The sequence below is a fragment of the Diorhabda carinulata genome, chromosome 4, assembly GCF_026250575.1.
Source record: "Diorhabda carinulata isolate Delta chromosome 4, icDioCari1.1, whole genome shotgun sequence".
NCBI classification, from domain to species: Eukaryota; Metazoa; Arthropoda; class Insecta; order Coleoptera; family Chrysomelidae; genus Diorhabda; species Diorhabda carinulata.
Window position 1 is genome coordinate 6038988 of NC_079463.1, and position 24024 is coordinate 6063011.

At 30.5% G+C, this 24024-nt stretch overlaps 3 protein-coding genes across 8 annotated transcripts in view; 2 read left to right on the top strand and 1 right to left on the bottom strand.

Annotated features, from left to right (window-relative positions):
• Positions 1-14357, bottom strand: part of LOC130893436 (leucine-rich repeat serine/threonine-protein kinase 1) — a 29141-nt gene extending 14784 nt beyond the window's left edge. For 2 of the 5 annotated variants that reach the window (XR_009059207.1, XR_009059206.1), the window contains exons 1-13: positions 14083-14350; positions 13827-14024; positions 12493-12658; positions 4907-5066; positions 4499-4664; positions 3864-3979; positions 2736-2898; positions 2548-2679; positions 2320-2496; positions 2041-2238; positions 1457-1788; positions 782-1097; positions 61-233 (exon numbers count right to left, since the gene is read on the bottom strand). Coding sequence is in view for 3 of the 5 variants with exons in the window: in XM_057799541.1 (XP_057655524.1) it covers positions 61-233; positions 782-1097; positions 1457-1788; positions 2041-2238; positions 2320-2496; positions 2548-2679; positions 2736-2898; positions 3864-3979; positions 4499-4664; positions 4907-5066; positions 12493-12658; positions 13827-14024; positions 14083-14136 (2351 nt within the window). In the remaining 2 variants the exon portion in view is untranslated. Of the gene's footprint in view, positions 1-60; positions 234-781; positions 1098-1456; positions 1789-2040; positions 2239-2319; positions 2497-2547; positions 2680-2735; positions 2899-3863; positions 3980-4498; positions 4665-4906; positions 5067-6816; positions 7113-9877; positions 10316-12492; positions 12659-13826; positions 14025-14082 lie in introns of those variants that run through there. The other 3 variants (XM_057799541.1, XM_057799543.1, XM_057799542.1) reach the window with 3 other exon arrangements.
• A 212-nt stretch (positions 14358-14569) lies between these two features.
• Positions 14570-16309, top strand: LOC130892497 (grpE protein homolog, mitochondrial). Of its 2 annotated transcripts, XM_057797939.1 has the most exons (4): positions 14570-14713; positions 14773-14935; positions 15049-15366; positions 16070-16309. In XM_057797939.1, exons 1-4 carry the CDS (start codon positions 14640-14642, stop codon positions 16172-16174), a joined length of 660 nt encoding a protein of 219 aa, XP_057653922.1. In that variant the 5' UTR covers positions 14570-14639; the 3' UTR covers positions 16175-16309. The 2 variants fall into 2 exon arrangements, with proteins under 2 accessions (XP_057653922.1, XP_057653921.1); XM_057797938.1 differs by having other exon boundaries at positions 15049-16309.
• Positions 16310-18979: 2670 nt separating this feature from the next.
• LOC130892967 (facilitated trehalose transporter Tret1-like) lies at positions 18980-23021 on the top strand. Its single transcript, XM_057798720.1, has 2 exons — positions 18980-19208; positions 19990-23021. The coding sequence occupies exons 1-2, from the start codon at positions 19094-19096 to the stop codon at positions 21330-21332; spliced, it is 1458 nt and encodes a 485-aa protein (XP_057654703.1). The 5' UTR covers positions 18980-19093; the 3' UTR covers positions 21333-23021.
• The last annotated feature ends 1003 nt before the right edge of the window (positions 23022-24024 follow it).

Here is a 24024-nt window from a genome sequence, read left to right on the forward strand (position 1 = left end):
TTTTAAAACAATATGAAGAGAAATATATAGTAAAAAATATTTTTCTCAAAGAATGCTTACATAAAGGATCGTTCTTTTTTCTTAAATCTCACTGCGTGAATACCATCGTCTGATAGATTCAGTTTAGATTCTATATCAAAATCTGATAATTCAGATTCAGAATCAGGTTCCGCATGATTCGACAACTGACTATCACTTGAACTTATGCTCATTCTATCTAATTCTTCTTTACACTAGAACAATTAAAAATATTTTAAACTGCATTATGTTTTATTATTTAATCAAAGTAAGAGTTCATTTTGACAATCAGGATAATGTAGTAACTATGTTAGCGTTGAATAAAATGGATAGACACCTAATATGGGTTACCCCTTTTCAACATGCAAATTGCCGATTGCAGTCTCTAACATATTATATTAGAGGAGACCTTCGCATCTTCTTAAAAACTTCATATTTGATACCAATTTGTAATACCCTGGAAGTTTTAGATTATATTATAAACTAGATCTCAAGAATTGAGCAGAATTTAAAATTTATAACTTTGTAGTTGAAATTTAAACGTTTTTCTAATTACTGTAAACTTCTATTGACGTGTATAGCGAATCTTAGCTCCAAATTTCTAGAATATATTCATAAGTTCTTCAGAACATTCTAGAATAAGCAAAGAAGTTATAAGAGAAAGAAGAATTATCTAGTCTCCTGACAATATCATGATTGCATATTTATAATATAAAAATAAAAAGTGGTGAATCAAAATCAACAATAGAAAGATGTTTATTACCTCAACTGGACTTGATGGTAATTCCCTGATTAAGTTAAAAGAAGCATTGATTTCTTTCAATTTTGGCGCTAGCCACATTTCATAAGGTAACTGCTGCAATTTGTTGTTTGATACGACAAGAGTTACTAATGATGGCAGTTTAAATATTGATTCCAGAACATGGTCCAATCTATTATTATTCAAAAATAACTCTTCCAAAACCGGGCAAGCATATTTTTGATCGTTAACGTTATGTTTGCGTTTGAATCCTTTTTTTGTTGGTGAAGTAATTGGGACAGGCAACTTTTCAATCTTATTTTGTGCCAAGCTTAAAATTCTAAAATGAAAAGATAAAATCTGTATATGTTTCGAACTAAATAGATTCCTATTTTTTATAATTATAAGATTTGAAAACATATAGTAAATTTTTATATACTGATAACAATACTATAATATTTAAAAGTGGAAGATTTTTATGATTTAGTCAACAACAATTTTGGTTTCTGTGAGATATTCTGACTACGAGACTACATCAGTCCCACTATTGTTGATAAGTACTAAACGTTGAAGATAACTAAAATATTTAATGTTTAAAGCGTTTTTCTTTTTTCTCAATTTTATCTGTTAATTTATTTTCTTCGTGAAATAGGGTGGTAGTGCGATTTTTATTTTTTTAAAAATGTTTTAAAATCTTACCTTAAGCTGTATAACTGGAAAACGGCTAAAGGTACCGATGTTAAATTATTATTAGATAAATCCAATCTTGTAATAGCATATAATGAAATATCATAATTTCTAGGATTTTGTTTTAGTTTAGAATTAAGATGTAGTGCCGCATCGATAAGCCATTGGGTTTTTATTTGAGTTAAATTACATTTTTGATTGTGCCAATTGATCATAGTAGGAGTATTTGGAAACAGGGATGAATATGTTAGATTTGTGACATTGGAAAATATTGTGAACTGAGACGAATTTACGTTTTCTGTCATTGCTTTTTTATTGATTTTGTATTCTGGATCCGGATGAGCCTAGAACAAAAAAGAAATTACAATTTTGTAGTATCTACGCTTAGGTGTTAATTAATTAGGCGACTAAATGTAACATTAATGGAAACTATTGTATGATTATTATTGTTTCAACTACTTCAACAAACAAAACTTGTCAGTCAGAGCTGTTAGGTATATGTGTTAAAAAACGTACGAACATGGAGAAGAGCTATCAAGAAAGAACTGCAATAGATAAACTTAACAAGAAAAGAGGCTACAGAAAGAAATGCGTACCTTGGTGGACAATAATTTAGCGATGAGAGTTTCGTCGTTATTATTAACTGCAACAGCTAGAGCTTTGCATTCATCATCTCTAGCGCCGTGTTTTAACAACAAATCTACTATCGGAACGTCTCTATTTCGACAAGCTTCTACCAAACCAGTCGATTGTCCCAAATTAGAATCGTCTTCAAGAGAACAACATGTAACTGCCTACAACAGTTAAACTTCATTTGTAAAATTTGCACAATTGAGATTTAGATGATATTTTTCATACAGTGTGGTATACCTTACCTCGTTGATGTCATGATAAGCCTTAATTACAGCATTAGCGTTAGCTCCGGCTTTTAACAAAGCAAAAACTATGTCATACTGTTTTCCCTTAATGGCAGCATGAAGGGCCGTTTCTGTATTATTATTGCAATATGTATCAATTCTCAAAGGACAGATCTTTTTTGTATTCGGATCATTCTAAAAGAAAACCAACGGAATTTCTCACATAATACCATATAATTAACTTACATCAGAATTTTCTGATGAATTTTCTCTAGAGAAATTTAAACGCGACATTATAGATATAATACCATCGGATATCCTTCGTCTGCTGGGACTTATGATTGCGGCAGTTTCTGAACTGGGTGTTAAATCATCGTCCTGGAATGTAGGGAATTGATTCCAACATGAAAATATGATATATTTAAAAATCTTACATCACAAGGAGTTATTCTTGTAGCCTTCACTCTAAAAGATAGTATAATGTCTATCAATTTTTTATTTCCAAGTAAAGCAGCTACATATAGAATATTCTGTCCAGTAGCATCTCGTTCGTTGATATCAAAAGGCATCAGATATTCCCATTGTTCACTTTTATCACTAAAAAATCAAATTATGTCATAATTTAAAATACATAATATACTTATGATAAATGTAATGTAGATTGCGGATTACATTGCACTACAACCTCAAGGTTAATTGTATCCCCTATAGGCATCTACAATTTGTTTTCTAGAGTTCAATAAGGTGCACTGGAATTTTTTTCTTCCTCCTCCTAACAGAATCTGCACGTGTCAGATTATGCTAGACCCAATCATATCAGATGCTTCAGGAGGCGGTGAACCTCTATAAATAAACTAGTGAGGAGATGGAGCCTAAGTAAACTGTTTTGAATCTAATGGTATTAATGTACATGGAGGTACGATCAGAATTCTTCTCTTTCAGGTTCCTCCTTTTCTGAAATTCTTTCTTATTCTACACCGAACCAATAAAAGAGATTCATGCTCGTTTCCTGTTGAGTACATTGGCCTTTTCATTTCTGTTGATTCTTGTATGACCTGGTCGTACAGATTAAAGAGACTCTGTTATTCTTGTCTCATGATACATAAATTTTGATTATCCAGTTTCTATTTAACTTTATATACGATTTGTGAAGCGTAGAAGGTTTTCTAGAGATCAAAAAGAGGATAACAAGATTTTTCATCTATCTAATATAGGTAGATATAATGATCAAAAGATTTGTATATCTAACAAGAGCTTCGGATGGCATTTTTGGGTTTTATACAAGGACACCCACAGAATTTCACAAGCAAATTATTAGTAAAAAGGTATTTTGTAAGTCTGTTACTACTCAAAATTAAATTTATAGGAATGTAATTTTTCCCATAACATGGGAAGAAGTTATGAGACCTATTGCGCTTTTTAGTGACTGGAGCTTTACACCTTTTCCTCCCTTGTCTTGGGAATATTTTTACTAATTGAAAAATATAATTAAATATAGAGAATTTGTTCATATAAAGTAATAATTACACAACAAAATTATTGTTATAAGAATTATTATTTACCGGTACTTTCTCAGTACTTGAGTCGGATATGGGAAATGAAATAAAAGGTCCAGCACGCTGGCGTGTCCATTTATACAACATGCATGTATCGGCAACCATCTTTCAACCGTGTGTATCTAAAAACATAAATAATATCAATGGAATATATATATATATATATATATATATATATATATATATATATATATATATATTTGGAATGAATATAATATATAGTTAGAATATATATAATTATTAAATTTCAATTATGTTGCAAAAATTTATAAATTTATAGCTTCGGTGTTAAAACTGGGTTATAAAATTCTGCAGCAGTCATATTGGATAAGATTATGAGGAGATAGGATATACATAAAACCATGGGGTATCAAATGTTTGCTTTACTGTACTAAAATACAAAGCTGAACAACAAAACAACAAGTATTCAAATCCAATTGACTTGTTCTCCAAGTTGTTTTTATGTTAGTATAAATATCATCAAAAATAACTGTTAAATTATTATGACTTCAATAAAACAGGAGGACCAGACGAAATAAATAATGAACTAATTAAAATATGGGGGAGATAACCAAAGATACAAAATATTCAAGATCAGAGAAAAAGTATGGAAAATTGAATATAATAAATTTCCAATTTACCTGTACCAATTCTGGAAACCTTAATAATAAAAGCTCCACAATATCTCGGTGCCCATTATAACATGCTATATATAATGGAGAATATTTCGTTACGGAATGACATCTACCATCTGCACCTTGATCCAGTAATATTTTCACAATTTCTTTGTTACCTATTTGACAAGATCTGAAAATGAAAAATTTCTATTATTACATTATTAACTTAGGTTCAATTTTTTTTTGAATTTTGAGTATTTTTCAACCAAATTATATTTCTTAACAAAGCATTCAAGACCTGATGATGAAATAATAACTACATCTATGTAATAAAAAGAAATTCTATCAAAAGGATTAAGCTTCATTTTTAGATTCTACAGTTTTTTACCTTATTTTTTTGTTTATTATGAACAAAACAACAAAAAAACTCACGTGAATAAGAGAGTATTAGCTCCACTAGGAGCCATATTAATAATAAGTTCTGCATCATTTTGTAGAGATAATAAAAGTTGTTGTACTGAATTGGCATCTCCTTGATTGACTGCATCCCGAATAGCTGCGTGTATTTCTAGTCTAGCTTTTTCTTTTTCATCTAGAATATAATTATTTAATTAGACAAAATGTACTGTTATTAATTTGATAATTTTATGCAATGCAAACTAAATTACTAATGACATTAAGATCTTTCAAAAAGCTTGATTATTAATGAACGATACAAATTTATTTAGAAGAATTATTACAGAAGATGTGAGGAACGTAGAGTTAAAGACGGTTATATAGGAGGATATGAAGTATTGGATTTTTAGAAAAGATTTTACAAAATATAAATAAATATTTAATATTTGATGTGGATCTTTGCAATTGGAATATTTTTTATATGAACTCCACAAAATAAATATTTTCAAAAAGAGTTCTGAAATGAATAAATTATATAGCGTATTTCCATAAAGAGAAACCAAATGGATGGATCACTTCTAATAAATATTCAATTTTTTAGTTGCATTATAAGTTCTAGTTAAAGCAGTGCATAGTAGAATAGAATTAATTATAGATAAAAGCTACAAAAGTAATGTAGAAGGTTGGTATCAGTTGATAACTTCTGAAACAATATTTCCAAATCTATAAATAATTTAAAATAAAATAATTATTTTAATACATATAACAGACTTTTTAGTTGATTGATAATCGTTTATCAATTTAATATTTCATTCAAGGCCGTTGTTAATGAATTACAATGTTTTCAATTTTTGTTACTTCCTCTTTTAAACTGGCAGATATATGGAGAGTTCACTAGCTACTTTTGAGCTACAAAAGTTTAAAGTTAAAGCTTCATAACAGAATGACAGTTTAACATTCTTTTTAAGCATATATTCAATTTAAGACGTTCATGGAGTAACTTAGATATTTACATATGTTTTATTGACCAAATTTCATGTTATAACCCCACAATAGTCGTTTTGGTTCAAATTTATTCCAAAAAATTTTGGGAAAATAGTTAACCCGTTCCAAGTGTTATTAATATACTTTATTTTCACATCTACATAGAAATAAAATTCGAAATATTAAAATAAAATATTCAGTTGAAAGAAAAAGTTACAAAAAACTCATCATTATTTCCTTCAGTTGCTCGTTTTCTTGGGTTTGATGATTTGTCTGATTCTGATGGGGAAATGAAATACCTTTTGAAGATCAAAAAATAAAAACATAATATTTATCCTGGAACTTTTTTCAGTTCTGCGCGCGCTTGTTTTGCTCATATTAAGTGCTTTTCTTAAGTCAGCACTAATTTCTTGGAATATCTTTTCACAGTTGCTGCAACGAAGATCTCTGGACTTGGTTCAGTAGTATTCTGAATAATAATCTATCACTAAGCAACAGAACTTACTGCTGCCTAGCGATATTATGAGAACTACGATTTGTTTCATTATTACATTGAAATTTCACATGGTGCTTGTTATAGTGTTTCCGATTCAAAAATGATAAAAATTGGCCTTGGTCTACTTAAATTCAGAGCCCTCCATATAATAAACGTTCCTTGTATATTAAAAAACAGACACTTGTAGATATTGTCGAATCAAGAACGTTGAAACTGTACATGTTGCCAGATGTTCAATTTTTACCCATCCCTAGGATATTTTTTCAGACTAGGAGTATGAGCACACCTATTTTAATATTTTTTAAAATCCTGTTCTCTGAAATGCTATTGATGTATTAATTATATTACTTTTTCCAAATTTTTTCGTGAAAAAAATCTTAAAAACAATCTAAAGCCTTATTCTCCGATTGATTGATAAATTAGAAGAACCATTTGTTTAAATATTTTTTTGGAAATTAATACTTGCCCATTAAATTAAACGCCAAGAAATCGTCATTGAAATAAACACAAGCATCAAATGCTACATCAGTCTTTCTATTTTTTTTCTTCCGTTTATCCATATCGCGCTTAAAAAACTGCTATTTATAAAAAAATAACCTTGCTAAAGGATCTATAATAACCTAACCTAAGCTTAGAGCTGAATTATCACATGGCCACTGCAGTATTGAAAGTCAAATTACACTAAACAGCTGTTTAAACCAAGGGATGAAAATCAATACTGTAAATATAGAGAGGGAACATAGCGAATGTTTTAAGAACACATAGACCAGGTAATAAAAGTTCTGATTCTAGTATATGGTAAATAATGTATTTTCTGTTAATTATAACTAGGAGTTAAAAATAATCAATGACTTTCTACCTATAACTATCAAAAACTTTCTATTAAATATCTTTAGTAAAAAAAAAGGTTATACAACAGTTTCAGATTAATATACTTATAGGTATTATCTTTTTAAAATCAAGGTTTTCTCAAATTCTGCCATTATCACCATGTCATTTGCATGTAGTATATCCGATATTTTAATGTCTTCCATTTTCTACTTTATACTGTTTAATTTGTTGTGTTTATTTCTTTATCAAACACTACGGTAAATAATAATGGGTTTAGTTTACATCCTTGCTTTACTGCTTTTGTTGTTTCGAACCTATTTGATACTTGTTGCCCAATTCTGATATAGTTTGTCCTCTGTTTATATAAAGCCTGTACTTCATTTATTTATTTTTCTCCTAGGATTTTCCATTTTCCTATTGATTCTTATTGCTTTTTCAGTTATTTGTCTTATCATGAAGTTGGCATCAGTTCTTCTTCTGTTTGTTCTGAATCTTCTTTCTAGATCGTCTCTTACGCTGTTTTCTATTATTGTCGTATATATCTTGGTGACTTAGTAATTTGACTCCTTCATAATTGTTACATTTTCTTATGTCTCCTTTCTAGTATATTATACCCATATGCCAATCTTTTGACGCTTCTCCCGTGTCACGTATTTTTAATGTCTCTGATCTTATTTGAACTAATTTGCGAAAATGATCTTTTGACGTGTTGTAAAATGTGGTAGCAATTATGTTCACAGGTAAAGTTACGAGCAGTTGTCATTATAAAAATAAAAAGAACTTTCGCGTGTAAGAAGAAAAAAAGTATATTTTGACACTGATAATAAAGCAACTTTTCGATTTCATAGTTAAAGACAAAACCTGCCTTAACGTACTTAAAAACATCAATACTTATTAGTGCCTTTGGTTGCTGGTGTGTACAGTATAGTTAACACTAATTAACTAATAAGGTCCATGTTTGTAAATTTTCGGAAGTGAACTAGATTAACACTAAAGTTTGAATTAGTAAAACTAAACGGGTCAATATTATGCACAAAGGTTATTTTTTATTTGTATCTAATCGCAGCTTCCGGGCTCTCTGCCTCAGTTAACTACTTATATTGGAGTCTTAAGACTATGCTTCATAAATTGAAAACCCAAAGAAACGTTTCGAAAGCTTTCTCGAAAATAAACAAAATTGCTCATTTATTAATAAACGCTGTTTGTATACACTACAAGAACTTTTAGAGGTTATGTTTTTTATACTAATTTTCAACCAATAATTCAACTAAAAGAGTATATGTTGTTTTTACAAGATGTCTCAAAAGAAAGTTCACCTTTTTATTACTAAGAGACCGGATCAACATTGGATAAACCCAAATTCCGGCGTCCAATCATCATATTTCGCATTTTCCACAAAGATTTGGGGTTGCACTATTACAAAATTCAATTTGTACAAGAATTGAAGTCTCAGGATGCTGGTCAGAGACTTAGTAAACAAGATGATTGAGAGCTTTCCAACGTTTACCAACATCTTGTTTTCGGATAAAGCTCATTTTCATCTAAATTGACGCTAATGGAGTGTAACCAATCAGAAACACAAACATCAGACACCTCTACATTCGCCTAAAGTAACGACAATTACAGTGAATTCAGAGCGATATGAGTAGATGTTAGACGACTTCTTCTTGCCTGTCTTGGAAAACTACAAGCAAAGAATATGGTTCCAGCAGAACGGAACAGCTTTACACACATCCAATAGATCTCTGCCACGAGTTCGTGACATTTTTCCTGATTGATTTCCAGGAGAGTTGGTCTCCACGTGCCGATTTAATATCTATGGACTTCTTCCTGTGGGGTTATGTCAAATCTAAAGTTTAGGCTAACAAACAGACTTTCCCGGCACAATTAAAAAAAATTATCCGTCACGAAATAGCAGTCATCACGAAGGATACCTGCCGAGCCGTCAAAGGCAACGTCAACTAATTGGAAAATGCCCAAATCCGGGCGTCTAATCATCATTATTTCGCATTTTACCCAAATATCTGGGGCTGCACCATTACAAAATTCAATTGGTGTAAGAATTGAAGCATCAGGATGCTAGTCAGAGGCTTGACTTAGTAAACAAGATGATTGAGCACTTTCCAACGTTTACCAACATCTTAATTTTGGATAAAGCTCATATTTATCGTAATGGATATATTAACAAGCAAAATTGACGCTAGTGGAGCGCAACCAATCCAAAACACAAACATTAGAAACTCTTACATAAACCTAAAGTGTCCGTATGTGTTTCAGTTACAATAAATTTAGAGCGTTATGTGTAGATGTTAGACGACTTCTTCTTGCCTGACTTGCAAATATTACCAAATAACATGGTTCCAGCGGAATGGAACACACGTCCATTAGATCTCTGCCACAAGTTTGTGACATTTTTCCTGGCAAATTGATCTCCAGGAGAGTTGACCTCCACGCAGTCCCGATTTAACATATATGGACTTTTTCCTGTGGGGTTATGTCAAATCTCAAGTTTACGCTGACAAACCGACTTCCCTGGTTTCCCGACTCCTTTCTTTCAAGTGCTTTTTCTTTAATTTGAACCTTCTTTTGAGACATTTTGTATTATGCACTAATGTTATACATTAGTAGGTGAATAATTAATTTTTTTCTGTACTTCTTAGTACACATGATACATGATATGCATGAAATATCCTCACCTATATGTAAAATTGGTCCCCTTCTCCTGTTCTATAATAATAGTGGTTTCACGTTCGCGGTTGAACCTCTACACATTATTAACTATTATCGCTATTATTTTATTAACACTACTTAAATTAATTCGAGGCACTATTAATCTCGTATATTATTCTCCAATTACAGTAAACCAGCCGTTAAACTTGAATTTTCTTTTTAATAACAACAGTATTAAATAACCGAGGATAATAATTAAAACGGTGGTGAAGCAACAGCGACCAATCACTTTGTACGCACTCATTTTTCTTTTAAATATTTGTGCAAATGTCACTAATAATCAATATAATAACGTAAGGCACTTCTGTTAACTGTGATGTTCACTTTCCTGGTCGGTCAAATGACGATACGATATGATGTATTTTGAAGTTAAAGGAAGCGGCAACAATGTTAAAAATAGACTAGTCAAAATATTGAAATATTGAGCAAAAGGGCATCGAGTGCGTAATAGACCTAAAACAGTGTACTTCGAGACAAAATAGGTCAGATAATATACGAGGGCTGTCTCTTTGTATATATATAACATATATGAATTCGTAGTATTGAAAATGTACCGAAAATACAAATATACGGAAGTCGACTGTATATTAATAGATTTTTGAAATCTATGTAAAATGTTAGTATACTTTTGACTAAAAACTTTTTCCGAAAAATGCATACTTTTTGAGTTTTTAATTTTTTTGTAAAAAACTTGACCTTTGCTATTTTTTTACGAGGATAACCTTAAAGATATGAAAATGGTTTCTGTTCTGTTGCTTTTAGTAAGGTCAGACGTAATTGGATCTATGTTGAAAAAATTTTTATTTTATACAGGGTGTGTATAAAAAGTGTTCAAAGTTTACCTTCATAAATATCAAATTTCCCGGTTTTTTTCTATTTTATTGCATTCAGGGGTGAAAAATAAGGCAAATTCATGTATACTTTCCTAACCTAATCCTTACCGTAATCCAGATATTAAATGTTTTCTGTAAATTTTTAGAGATACAGCCGTTGATACCAGCCTTAAGAAATAAAAAAGTATTTTTCTTTATCTTGTCAAGGTCTGTATAAAAATCAAATCAAATTGAATGTACTAATCCTATTTCAACTTTTAGTCGTTTCCGAGATGTTTGAGGTTTTAAATTATTATTGTAGTTTTTAACAAGTTTTAATTTTTTATGTATACTTTTAGTAATTATGTAAATAGCAGCAAATAAAGTACATGTTCTTGTAACAACTTTGTCACATTCACCATGTATTAAAAGCAAACCAGGAGTTAGTTAAAAAGATCGTATCCAAAAATCCAAGCGTAGAGATTTTCATGATTTTACTATAAGTATTTTGCTATATACAGATACTTTTAACTCGTCGTGGGACACCCTATATATATATAATTTATCACGTATTATGTTTATTTGCAGTGAATTCTCTTATAAGACTTCTATTGTCTTAAAACGGCTGTTTAGAAGGTTTAATTTGGGTTTTTCATAAAGAAAATAATCCGCTGAAGTTTGAAATCTGGTTTCTTCTCCAGAAATGGAATCACTATTATTAATTACATTTTGTTCCATTACAATAATTTCATACAACAATAGATTCATCTAGGCCTCCTCCTTTGTTAGGATAAATTTTATAAATCCTTCATCAACCTTTTCTAAACTATTTTGAAAATGAAGTTTCATTATTTTCAGAACCATATTACTTCATAGTTATCTATTACAACTAGACTATATATTTCTCTAAATGAGATTAATTTATGTCAAAGTTATTCATGTAGGGGTTATCATTAACTAGAGTACATATCATGATAATTAGTAATTTATTGGCTAAGCAAAATAGTGGTAATTAAAAATAAAGTAGGGAAGATATAAGCAAGTGTTGTTTATAACAATTTAATTAAAATAAAATATTTATGCAAGGGATTCTGTCAAGTGATTTTCCATTTTGTTTATTTTGCATGTTTTAATGAAAATACATTTCAAGATTGAAATTTGATCATTATGTGAAGGAATTGGTAAAAAAATTGGATACAAACAATTTTTAATTGCATTATTTGAACATATTTTAAAAATTTTGATTTGTATATATAATGTATACGAAATGTTTTCAAAGAGTTTAGCAAATTAGCTGTGAGAAATTCCATCAAAGAATATATCCAAATTTTTTTAAACCAGTTTTATTCATTATTCTATATTATAATAAAGCCACAGAGAAAATACCATTACTATTAGTAATACCATGGTCCATTTGAACATATATTTTAGAGAAATTAGTAAAAAGTGAAAAAAAATGGTGGTTTCGCACTTAAATATTAAGAACATGAAGATGGTTATCGAAACACATTTCAAACTTTGTAATTGAGAGTGATGGTGTAGTAGTAGTAAACATTATATTTGGTATAAAAGTAAACCTAATATATTTTTCCATTTGTATAAAATTAAACTTTGGAAATATGAGGTTTACATTGTGTAATTTTATTATAAAAATGGTTCATTTTATTTTTGATTCTCAATTATACATCAGTTTGTTCTATTATTTCACTACCTTGTATATTAAAAATTAGTTATATTTTACATATACATATTAATTGCACTCTACTCACCCAAAGCATTTTTAAGAGCAGTTACACACTGCGTATGTCCAAATTTCTCAGAAAGGTCAATAGCTGTTAATCCCTTAGAATCTCTGATTGTTAAATCGGCATTATGTTGTAGCAAACATAAAACATTTTTTGCATGACCATATTCAGCTGCTAAATGTAAAGGTGTCTGAAAGTTATAACACAATTTAGTCAGTCACTACGAAAAATAAGTATGTACGGAGCAGCTTCCTGTCTATCTGAGAAATATGACGAAAAACATTCTTTTTTGAAAAAATTATTATTTACATGTAAATAGGAAAATATGATGTGTTAATCCGATCATGATCTAGATGTTTGGAAACTGATTGAGTTAACTTGGTCGTAGTCATATGGTATGATCCTTTCTACCCTTGTAGACTAGTGGGTAAATGTGATCATATGACGGTAGTATATGGTCTTGTGAGCATTAGAAATTATTTATTCCTCTTAAATGGCTGTTGAATATTAATTCTCAAAAGCAAGGTCATTGATGAGTTACTTAAGTTTGTGCCGTTTTGACATTTAAGCAGAAAAATAGCTTTTTAGTTTTATAAAAAAGTTATATTGAAAGAAGTACTTTTTCATAGCATTTAAAATCATAAAACCGTATGAAGTCTTCAAGTAAGGTATTTCCCATATTTTCTTTCATAAAAACAAAAATTAGTTGAAATTGGATGATTTTTGATACTATATGTAAATTTAGCAGTCATAAATAATGATTTCAACAATAACAATTTTATAAATAATTGTGGTAGACTTGAGTATTTGATACTTTTTTATTTCTTTTATATTAAAATGTACCTGGTTGTACAAGCAAAGAGAATCCTCTAAATCAATGTCTTGTATATTCATTCTCCTCTATTGGTAAAAAACTCACTAACTGGTTCTCAGGATTGTTTATTAATTTTAAAATATTTTCATTATGTTTTAGACTATAGATATTTTTGCTAAAGATGACACTTGATATATTTGTAGTGCCAAATCTGTAAGGGTGGGTAAATTGTTGATAACTACTCAATAACAATTATTGAACATTGACAATCTATTATACAACTAAATAAATATTAATGAAGAATTAATGTACAAAAAGTAATACAAATCAAGTTCTTGTAGATCATCTTTTGTTTCAAATTTCCACCAAAAATTCAAAGCAATGTACAGAAACTGTAATCATAATCCACAATCAGCTGTTAAATGACCTACCTGAACTCAGATCATAGTTTCCAAAAAGCTCAATACAACTGATTTTTTTATTTGCCTTACACGATAGAAGACTTTTGGTTGGAATTTATTAGTCGAAATTATATTGTACTCACTTTGTTGTCTCCTCTCGATCCACACTGTACGTTTGGGTCAGCTCCCGAATTTAAAAGTAGTTGGAGACATTTAGAGTTATCTGTTATAGCAGCTGCATGTAATGGGGTTCTGCCCCAGCTATCTTGAGAATTTATAAAATTTTGTTGACCCCCCGCTAATAAATCTTCAAGTAATTCCGTGTTATCCCACAAGGCAGCCTAGAATTTTCGATATGCGATATTACCAATATAATAACAATATATTTGTTTAAAATACCTGGTGTAAAAGGCGTCCCGGAAAATCTTCATCTTCAGGAGAAGAATCTAACATATTTTATTCAAATAATAAACTTAGAGTTTCAACAATGCAATAACTTTAATAGAGAACATATATTGTACCATTTGTTTGGAGGTTTTTTCACTCATAATTTCATTGATTATATTGTTTAATTTAATTCATTATTAGGTAAACAATTAACCACAAATAATGTAATTGTTTCAATACAACATAGGGAGGGGAGTAGCATATTAGGCAAATCACAAATTAGTGATGAATGTACATATCTTTATTTTTGACATAGTTCTTCTTTTTTAAATTTGGAGAATTTCTTAATCATTGTATTTTTTTGGAGTAACAATAATATTCTTTTGAGGTAATTTTTAAAATTGTATTAAAGTTCAAGTAACTTCATTAGAAAGACTAGAAATACTGGCTGATGTAAGTAGTGGTAAGGGGCAACTCAAATCAATAATTGAACGAATGTCAGCTGCCAACCATAACCTCAGAGATTCGAAAAACGAGCTGTACCAAACCATAAATCATTTTGTAAAAATATGGCATTAATGAGTTTAAGAAATTTTGTAAAATGTGGACAAACACTTAGCGATACTATTAATTTCAATTCAAGGTAATTTTTATTTTGCCAGAAATTTTCTTCGAAACGTTTTAATTGCGCAATTTTTTCAGGAGTTTAATAATATCTTCAATAAGACATTCAAATCTTGCAGAAGAGTCCAAAACGCAAACACAGAGTTCAACCGAACCAGATTCTAATGTAGTATCTAACCCAGAAATTGATAATTTAACCAAGCAAATTGCAGAACTCACATCCCAAAAAGATGAACTATTGGTACTTGTTTTATTTTAAATTGAATAAACTATTCATAATAATTATTTATATTAAACTTCTTAACTGTTATAAAGTTATTTTAGAATATTTTATGATTTCAATTCACTTTTCAGGATAAATACAAACGCTCCTTAGCAGAGACTGAAAATATTAGGAAAAGATTAACTAAACAAATAGCTGAAGCAAAAATTTATGGAATCCAAAATTTTTGCAAAGATTTATTAGATGTTGCAGATGTATTGAGTAAAGCAACAGAGACTGTACCAAAAGAAGAATTAAATAATAATAATCCACATCTTAAAAGCTTATATGAAGGTCTGTGTATGACTGAATCACAATTAATGAATGTATTTAAGAGACATGGACTTGAAAAAGTTAATCCATTAAATGAAAAATTCAATCCAAATTTCCATGAAGCCCTTTTTCAGCAGGTAAATGAGAATTTCATATTCAATTTTCTAACTTTATTAAGAATGAAGGGTGGGTGGAAAGTTTACAGCCCTGCTCAAATTTTTATACTGATTTTCATTTACTTTATCTTGATGAATACAAATGTGTGTTTCATTGATCTGAAAGATATATTTTCCTTTGAAAATAAAAAAATTAAATTTTTGGAAGTTTTTCAAAATGTCCCATATTTTCTCATATTCTTATCAGTAATGGATATTTAGCCCACATGTAGTCAAGAGGTGAAGAGTCTGCAAGTGCAGCAGTTCTTGGACTCTGTGAGGCTGGAATTGTGGTGATTTTGCTTTGAGAAATAGAAAAAGTTTTCAGCAAGGGAGTTGTTTGATTTGATACTGCAAATCACATAATGGGCTTTTAGGTCATTTGAATGACTTAGATGGGAGTTATGTCTATATTGACATAAACGGTGTCACTGAGGCTGAATAAGCCTTTGTATTGGCAGTATCTTAGAATGAACTGCTCACAAGACAAGAGCTGTATGCAGAGATGGTAGGGTAAGGTGCAGTAAGTGTTGGATTAATATTCGATTATGATACATATGTAGGTTCATTAAATATAACTTTTTATATGGTGTATAAAATTTTTTAAATGTAGTGGAGGTTGCACAAGCAGAAACAAAAGCAAAAACACTGATAAGTGTAAACATTAATTTTTGGGTATTTTCAGGAGGTTGAAGGAAAAGAACCTGGTACAGTTGTGATAGTCTCCAAAATTGGATACAAATTACAAGATAGGGTGATAAGGCCAGCATTAGTTGGAGTTTCAAAATAAAATTTTTGCATTAGATGTATATAATATATAAGTATGTATTGGTCCAATGTGATTTTAATTATTTCACTAGTGACTATATTTACAATATAGTGTTATAATTTTTATAAAAATCTGCAGTAAATGTTTATTATTGTTCTGGTCTTGAAGTTTTATTTATCCTGAATGTACAATATTATTTCTGATCTCAGCTCTGATCGACCTCACGAGGCAAATAAAATGATCTACAGGCTCCTAAATCATGGGCTTAAATATAAACATTGCCAAAAACTAATTTATGAAAAATTTAGTCCCCTATACATAACATCCTACAAATATCTGGCACAAGACATCCGAATTCAAATAGACAATCAAACTTGTGAACTAAACAAAATGATAGAACTGACTTGGACTATTCAGGAAACTGACACATGTATGCAAGTTAGATATACTGATCTGCCTCAATGGTGTATGACCAATATTTTTTCCCAGTATTGATTCATTGTTTGGAAACCCTAACATGACAAAAAATTGTAAATAAAATAAGAATAACTCATGGAGAGATCCAAGTTAGGGGTGACATTACAAGATAAAATTCGATTAACCCTATAATAGTTTCCAAACATCCCTTCTATGTTCAAATGTTTATGCAGTGAGGACCTACGTTTGCTGGTTTGTATTGGAACTTTGTTTTACAAAGAAAAATAAGTTCTAATTACATTATGTGATGCATTGAGTTTTCCTAAAATAACAATACTTCTTCAAACCTCGTCCACCTTCAGTTTTTATTATTATTTAAATACTTGGGTAATGTACATTGTTGTGTATCCAGATTGAATTTTGTAATCAATATTTAATCAATTTCCTTTTAATAGATTGACTGAAAAATTCACGTAATTACTAAATTCCGTTGATAGTACACGGTTCAAATTTAATTTTTTGATTATTTTTCATATGACCATTCTAAAGGATTCCACAGTTCAGATATTAGGTCGTCGCCTTTTAACCTCCGTCATTAGGTTAAATTCCAATGAGAGAAATAAAAACAATTTTATATTTGCTTTTTATTTTCCAAACTTCTATGCTTTGCATTTTTTTTTAATTTGGATGATATTTTACCTAATCATATATTAACATACTTTAATTGACAACAAACATTAAAACATAAGCCGAGAAAAGTCTTAAAAAAATTGAATTCTGGAGTTGGCGGTGAAATCTCTATATTTCTCTAAAATTAAATGGTGGAGAAATAAGACACACAACTAATTTTCATTTGTTTATTTTTCAAAAATTAACAAATAAATGTGTGATTATAAACACAACATTCTAACCGTTGTCTTGACCTTGACGTTCATCAATCAGCTGATATTGTCAAAGCTACCATCACAGAACATTTTTGGTATGTTCTGTGGCTATTATATTAATCAAGCGCCAACTCAATAGTGTTTTTCGCAAAATTACGAGAGGGGGGACATCTGTTAATTTTCTTTCAAACTTCAATAGAGCCAGAATAACAACTAATTTTGTTTTTTTAACAATAGAAAGTGTTATTTGAAATTTTAGTCCAAGTAATAAAATAATAAATATAAAATCACTGTTTAAGTGCTTCTTTGAGTTGAAAACAACCAAACATTCATAAGATACACTTCGAAAACAATAAAAACGTGGTAAAAGATGTATTTCCAATATTTAACTACATCATTCAGTTGTTATCTCACGAGGCTGGAAAGATCGATCTGACATCTATTGACACAAACTTTTAATGCTTTATGAATTTGTTCCTACTAGGCAACATAATACTATTTGTTATGTTTTTAAAAACCGCTTTACCTTCTTTTAGTGGTCTGCTTCTAACCTCAACATATTTCAAATCTCGTTATTTTTAGACCGATTATTAAACAAAATGTTTTGTTCTCACCCCACAAAAACGTTTAGGAACTAACGGAAATTACGAAAATAAAGGAAACTAAATCATTAGAAATATATAAAGAATTAAACCGTATCAAACACCCTTATAGATTATAATATTCATCGTGATAAAAGCCATCTAGTGATACGTGATTTTTGCCAAGATCTTTGAATTTTTTTCTAAACTCTATTTCATCAATTATTGTTACTATCACCCACTAGAACTTAAGTTGAAGCTTTATTTTTTAAAACACTAGAAAAGTAAACAGTTTATAGCGTGTAGAAACCAAGTAAAATACAAATTGTGACATTAAGAGTTTTTTTACTTCTCATTTTAATGTCTTCAATCTCATATTCACTTGCTACTTGTCATTTTTATGTCCACATTTCGAAGCCCCTCATTGTAGACTGACAAGTTTTTTCAACTTGTATGCTTTTCTCCAAAGTCCAAATGTTGTATTGAATTTGGGGTATTAAGTTGTAAGGATCAATTCGACCATATTAAACAAAAATTATACACATAAAATTTTATTTTGAAGAAGTTTTGCAGAAATAACTTTCTTATTATTTTTGAGCACTCCCCGTATAAACAGTGGGAAATTTTTTAACGGGTTTTCCAAAAATAAATAAATTAACTACATATATTTTATTAAATTTTAACAATTAAATAAAATAGCTGTGCGTCGTGGTCAATGATCAATTTAGAGAATAAGATGTACCATGTACATAACTTATGCATTCCTTCTTTTAATTGCAAACATAAAATTCTTTCGGTTGAGACATTTTTTCATTCTACAAATAATCAAATAACATATTGGAAACTTATTATTCTTATCTACCGAACGTCGTCAACAGATGATATTTGTTTACACTACCATAGGTCAAACTACACATCAATATTTATGCAGAATAGTAGATTTTGTAATAAAACATCAGCTTGGCAACATTGTATAACAATAGATAGTAGAGGTTAACATACAATCATTCATATAATTATATATTTGGGGTATGAGAAACTGAATTTGAATAATAAAAATGGTTGAAAGTGGTAATCATAATGTTGATCAATTGGATGGATTATCTGATGGAACGACGAAACTTTATATGTCAAAAAAAGATACTCCATTTGTATATTTTTGCGCAATAACAGGTAGGCAATTTTTATTTATTTCCACTATCCACTTTATATTTTAACGAATTAATAGTACGCACGTGGAATCTCTTCAAACAAAGATTAAAATCGCTATTAAACTAGACAAAGTTTTTGAGTTAAGGCATATTGAGGAGGCTGTATCCTCTCAGACCCAGGATTTGAAAACGACTGAACGTAAAGATATTGACGTCAATAAAATTCGTGCCTCCTCAAACTTGAGGGTCTTATAGAAATAGTTTTCGTAGTTTGGGGTCCTGACCTTCTCAAATCAGACAATGGCCCGCCATTCGATTGTAAGGAATATGCTGACACCTTACTAACCAGAAGCTAATGGTATTCCAGAAAGGTTTTTTAGATAGCTAAAAAAGACTGTCGAAGTCTCTGTTTTGGAAAAAAAAAACTGGCCAGTAGAGCTGGATACACATTTGATAAACTTTCGCACCAGATCCCACGCAACCACCGACGTCACCACTACAAATCTGATTTTCAAATACGTTTTTTCAGTTGGTTACCTCCTAATTATTGAATCTGCAGTGAGGAACTTGAAAGTAAAATGTCAAGACTCTGTTAACAAACACAAAGTACAAACACATCGATTTTGGACGACCAGTATGATATTTTATCGGTAGCAGACTACTTGTATACATTCGTTTATTGCATTTATTGACAAAAACTATCTTAAGATTACCTACTAAAAAGTTTTTCCATATTGCAATCCCTGGTAGCTGTCCACGTAACTGTATGACTCAAAGTTTTAGCTCGAGTATTTTTTTTTCAGCAAGTCTACTGGTATTCACTGGTTGTTCCAGCATAGTATGGTCTTCACCAGTTATCCCCAAATTAAAATCGACCAACGACGTTGATAATCCATTGGGGAAGCCCATATCACCGTTTGAGACTTCTCTAATAACCGGTTTACCATCTTTTGTAGCAATATTAGGTAACATTATTTTCGCTCAAGTACCGAATGCTGTCGGTAGAAAGAACTCTTTATTATTGGTATCGTTAGGAATGATGATATCTCTGGTTGTTATAGCATTTGGAAGACACGTGTACGTTTACTCTGCTGGTTTATGTTTTTTATTTATATGCGTAGCTGGAGTTTACGTTGTTTTACCGCTATATTTAAGCGAGATATCGGAGCCTCATAACCGTGGTAGAATATTGAGCCTCATAGGAGTTTTAATGCCTTTGGGTAATCTTTATGGTTACGTATTAGGCCCTCTAACTTCTGTAAGAAATTTCACTTTACTACTCACTTTACCGCTCGTAATTCATTCTATTGTTGTTTATTTGGTTTTGCCGGAATCTCCTGTTTACTTAATTTCGAAAAATAATATTCCCGCGGCATTGGTGGCGTTAATTAGTTTAAGAAGAAATAAAAATGTTGTACGTATTAATGAAGATTGTAGATGTATTGAATATAATCTTAAATCTAGGGAAAATAATAACCAATCTGGTTTAATGGCATTATTTAAAAACAAAAGCGTCCGTAGAGCTTTATTAATTTCTCTAGGTATAAATCTTACGCAACAATTGTCGGGGGTGATAAGTATTTTAAAATTTCTCGCACCTATTTTTAATAATGTCAGTTCTTCTTTTTCGGGTAATAACTTAGCTGTCATGGTGGCAGTAATTAAGTTCATTAGTTTTTTCCTCAGTACTGTTTTAGTTGAGAAATGTGGACGAAAACCTTTGTTGTTAATTTCATCTTTTGGCAGCTGCATTTCTCTATTTCTAATCGGGATCTATTTTTTCTTACAAAATAATGATTCTAACGCAAATATCGCAACTTTGAGCTGGTTACCTCTCTCATCGGTATTGCTTTTTAATTTTATGTACGCATTAGGTATAGGTACTCTATCTATAACTGTTATGAATGAATTATTTCCTGTAGATGTAAGAGCTGCGGGTTGCGCTTTCGTCTTCACTGTATGTTATCTATTAGGAGCTTCCCAAGTTTTTCTTTTTCCTTTAATTAGTGAATATTATGGAGTACAGTACTGTATTTGGTCTTTCAGTTTTTTCTGTTTCATGGGGTTCACTTTTATGTGTTTCATGTTACCGGAAACGAAAGGTAAGAGCTACGCAGATATTCAAATTTTGTTAAATAGGCTATAGGATAATGAAATTTCATGATACATCAAGAAATTCGCAGTTTTATAAGGGAATTCTAGTCCTGAACGTCAGTTTAAACCACAGATATCAACTTTTTCACGTTTTATCGATGGCGTTTATCGACAAAATTTATTACAGCTCGTTTTGAACCTTGGCTTCCTCGACAAATCATCTCCAAACTGGTCTGTTCGTCACCAATCCTCTTACATTCATTTCTTGTGAGCCATCGTGAACTTGATCAGTTCATCTGGTAGGGGTCTACCTCTTTTTCTACTGCTGTATATTTCGACATTCATCCGCTTGTCCTCCATTCTTTGAATGTAGCCAAATCATAACAATCTCTGTGCTTTAATGAATCGTACAATGTTTTTATTGCCTGGTATTTCATCGATTTGTCCATTATTTCAGGTTTTCCACTCTGCTTCTTTCATATATTATTCATTACCCAACATTCACTGCCATAAGTTTCGATTATTATTAGAGTCCTGTAGATTTTCAACTTCGTTCTTCATTATGTTCGAGATATTTAAAAGTTATTGACACCTTTGAAAGTTTTACTATCTAAAATTCCAACCTAGCTTAACAAACGTCAGTTTGAACCACAGATATCTTCTTTTTCGCGTTTTATAGATGGCGCTTAACGACAAGCTTAGGTTTAAACATTACCCACGGTTTGGGGGCAGCTTGAACTTTAGTCTAATATCAAACTGAGAATTCCAATTTTATCTTACCTTACCAATTGACACTACGGCTCGTTATGAGTCTTGGCCTCCTCGATAATTCACCTCCAAATTGGTATTTTCTTCCCCATCGTTCTGGTGGGTAGGAATATCAAAATGGTATGTACGTTTCAAGATCTGTTTTTGATATATGATGTTCACCATTTTTAACGTGATATTACCTAGTCTGTCTTTTAGAAATCGTTAAGCTATGTGTAGAGCTGGGCAGAATACTGTGCTAAAGTAAACATGAATACCTTTAAAAATTACTCAAAATTATTCGAGTACGATCAATTCTATGAATAATTTTACAAATTTTAGAGAGTGCTGGTTAAAAAAATGAGTAACTAGAAAGATTACTTACAAGATAATAATTCTTGTCATTTCTTGTGTACCAGTTTGGGCGTCGGTCGGTAACTCGGTAGACTACACTTTTCGAGTACTAAGTACATCAAAATAAAAGTACTCATGATTATAAATACTGAAGTACTTTAAGTACTAATAATATTCACTTGAGTACTTGCCAGCTTTGTTGTGTGGCATCCAACGAGTAAGCAGTTTTCACGTGACAAGATGATCGTTTAAAATTGAAATTACTGTTGTGGATTCAACACTAAGAGCCATTTTAATCGCTTGATAGGTTCATCTTCGACATGAAATGTTCATTGCAACCGTTCCAGACTTTGTCGTTTGTACTTAAACCGAACTTAAAATAATTGAGCGTACAAAATATAATGGTATATAAAATACAGTGTTGTCAGATTTAACACCTCCAGTTTCGTGGTATCTTATAATATTCATAGTGGCCCTTATTATAGTATTTTCAATGTCAAATGTACAATTTTTTCGTTTATTTCCGTATGCAACGAATTTTATCGTAATTTATTTACATATAACTTTTTTGTATTAAATAATTTTTATAGTTTTATATGTAAAACAAATATATATTGTAATATATAGATTGTCGCTGTAATTTTATTTTATTTTTCCCCAAATTCGATGCTGAAACATTTTTTTTCCTTGTAAACCAATTTCAAAATAATTATTACTAGTTTTAGTCGAAATACATTCACACTATATTACCAAAAAATCAGATCTAACTAAGGAAATTCAAGTACACTCCTATTGTAGAGCTACCCGACTCCAGGGGGTGCACATTGACTACTTTGGGAATCATTGAGATAAATGAAGTTTTCCATACGTTTGAACTAGACTAAAGTAACTCTATGTTGAATAAATCAGGACTGTATGATGGATGACTGCTAATTTCTTCCAATATCAATGTATATTAATTCACTCCAGCAGTCATATTTTGAATATTGCTACTATTCAGAATTTTATTGATGTATGTTTGAATACAAGGTGCATCCCGCGGTCAAATTTTAATCCGGGTTACTGTGGGTATCGTATATGAATTGCGTCCCGAAGACCTTCCAAGAAATGTGGTACTAAGTAAACTAAATACACTCCCCAGTATTATCGATATGTAAATAATGTATTGTGTAACACCCCCTCTCACGATGGTATAGTTACCATAGATAAATTTGAAGTACTTAGTTGAAATTTTGTGATCAAAAACATAACCTAACTTAACCGGATTAAAATTCAGAAGTAGCTGTAACTCTTAGTAAAGTGTATTTAGCCTGTAGATAAGAAAATTATCAACCCGAAAGAAACTAATATAAACCTTTACAGGTCCGGTTTTTTCCTCATAGCTTTATGTTAATAACCAAATTATGTTACTGGCTAGAAATTGCCACATAATATTTGAAAAAAGGCAACCGTGTATTACTTTCACGAACTATTTTGATTTGTTTCATCTCGTCTACGTTTCCATACAGTTGATTGTGTTCTTTTGATATCATATGCGTAAATCTATAATCATTTTATATCAAGTACATTATCAGACATATTGATGATAATCCGAATAATAATAATCAGTCTAATATGAACAATAAATACACACGATCGCTCTC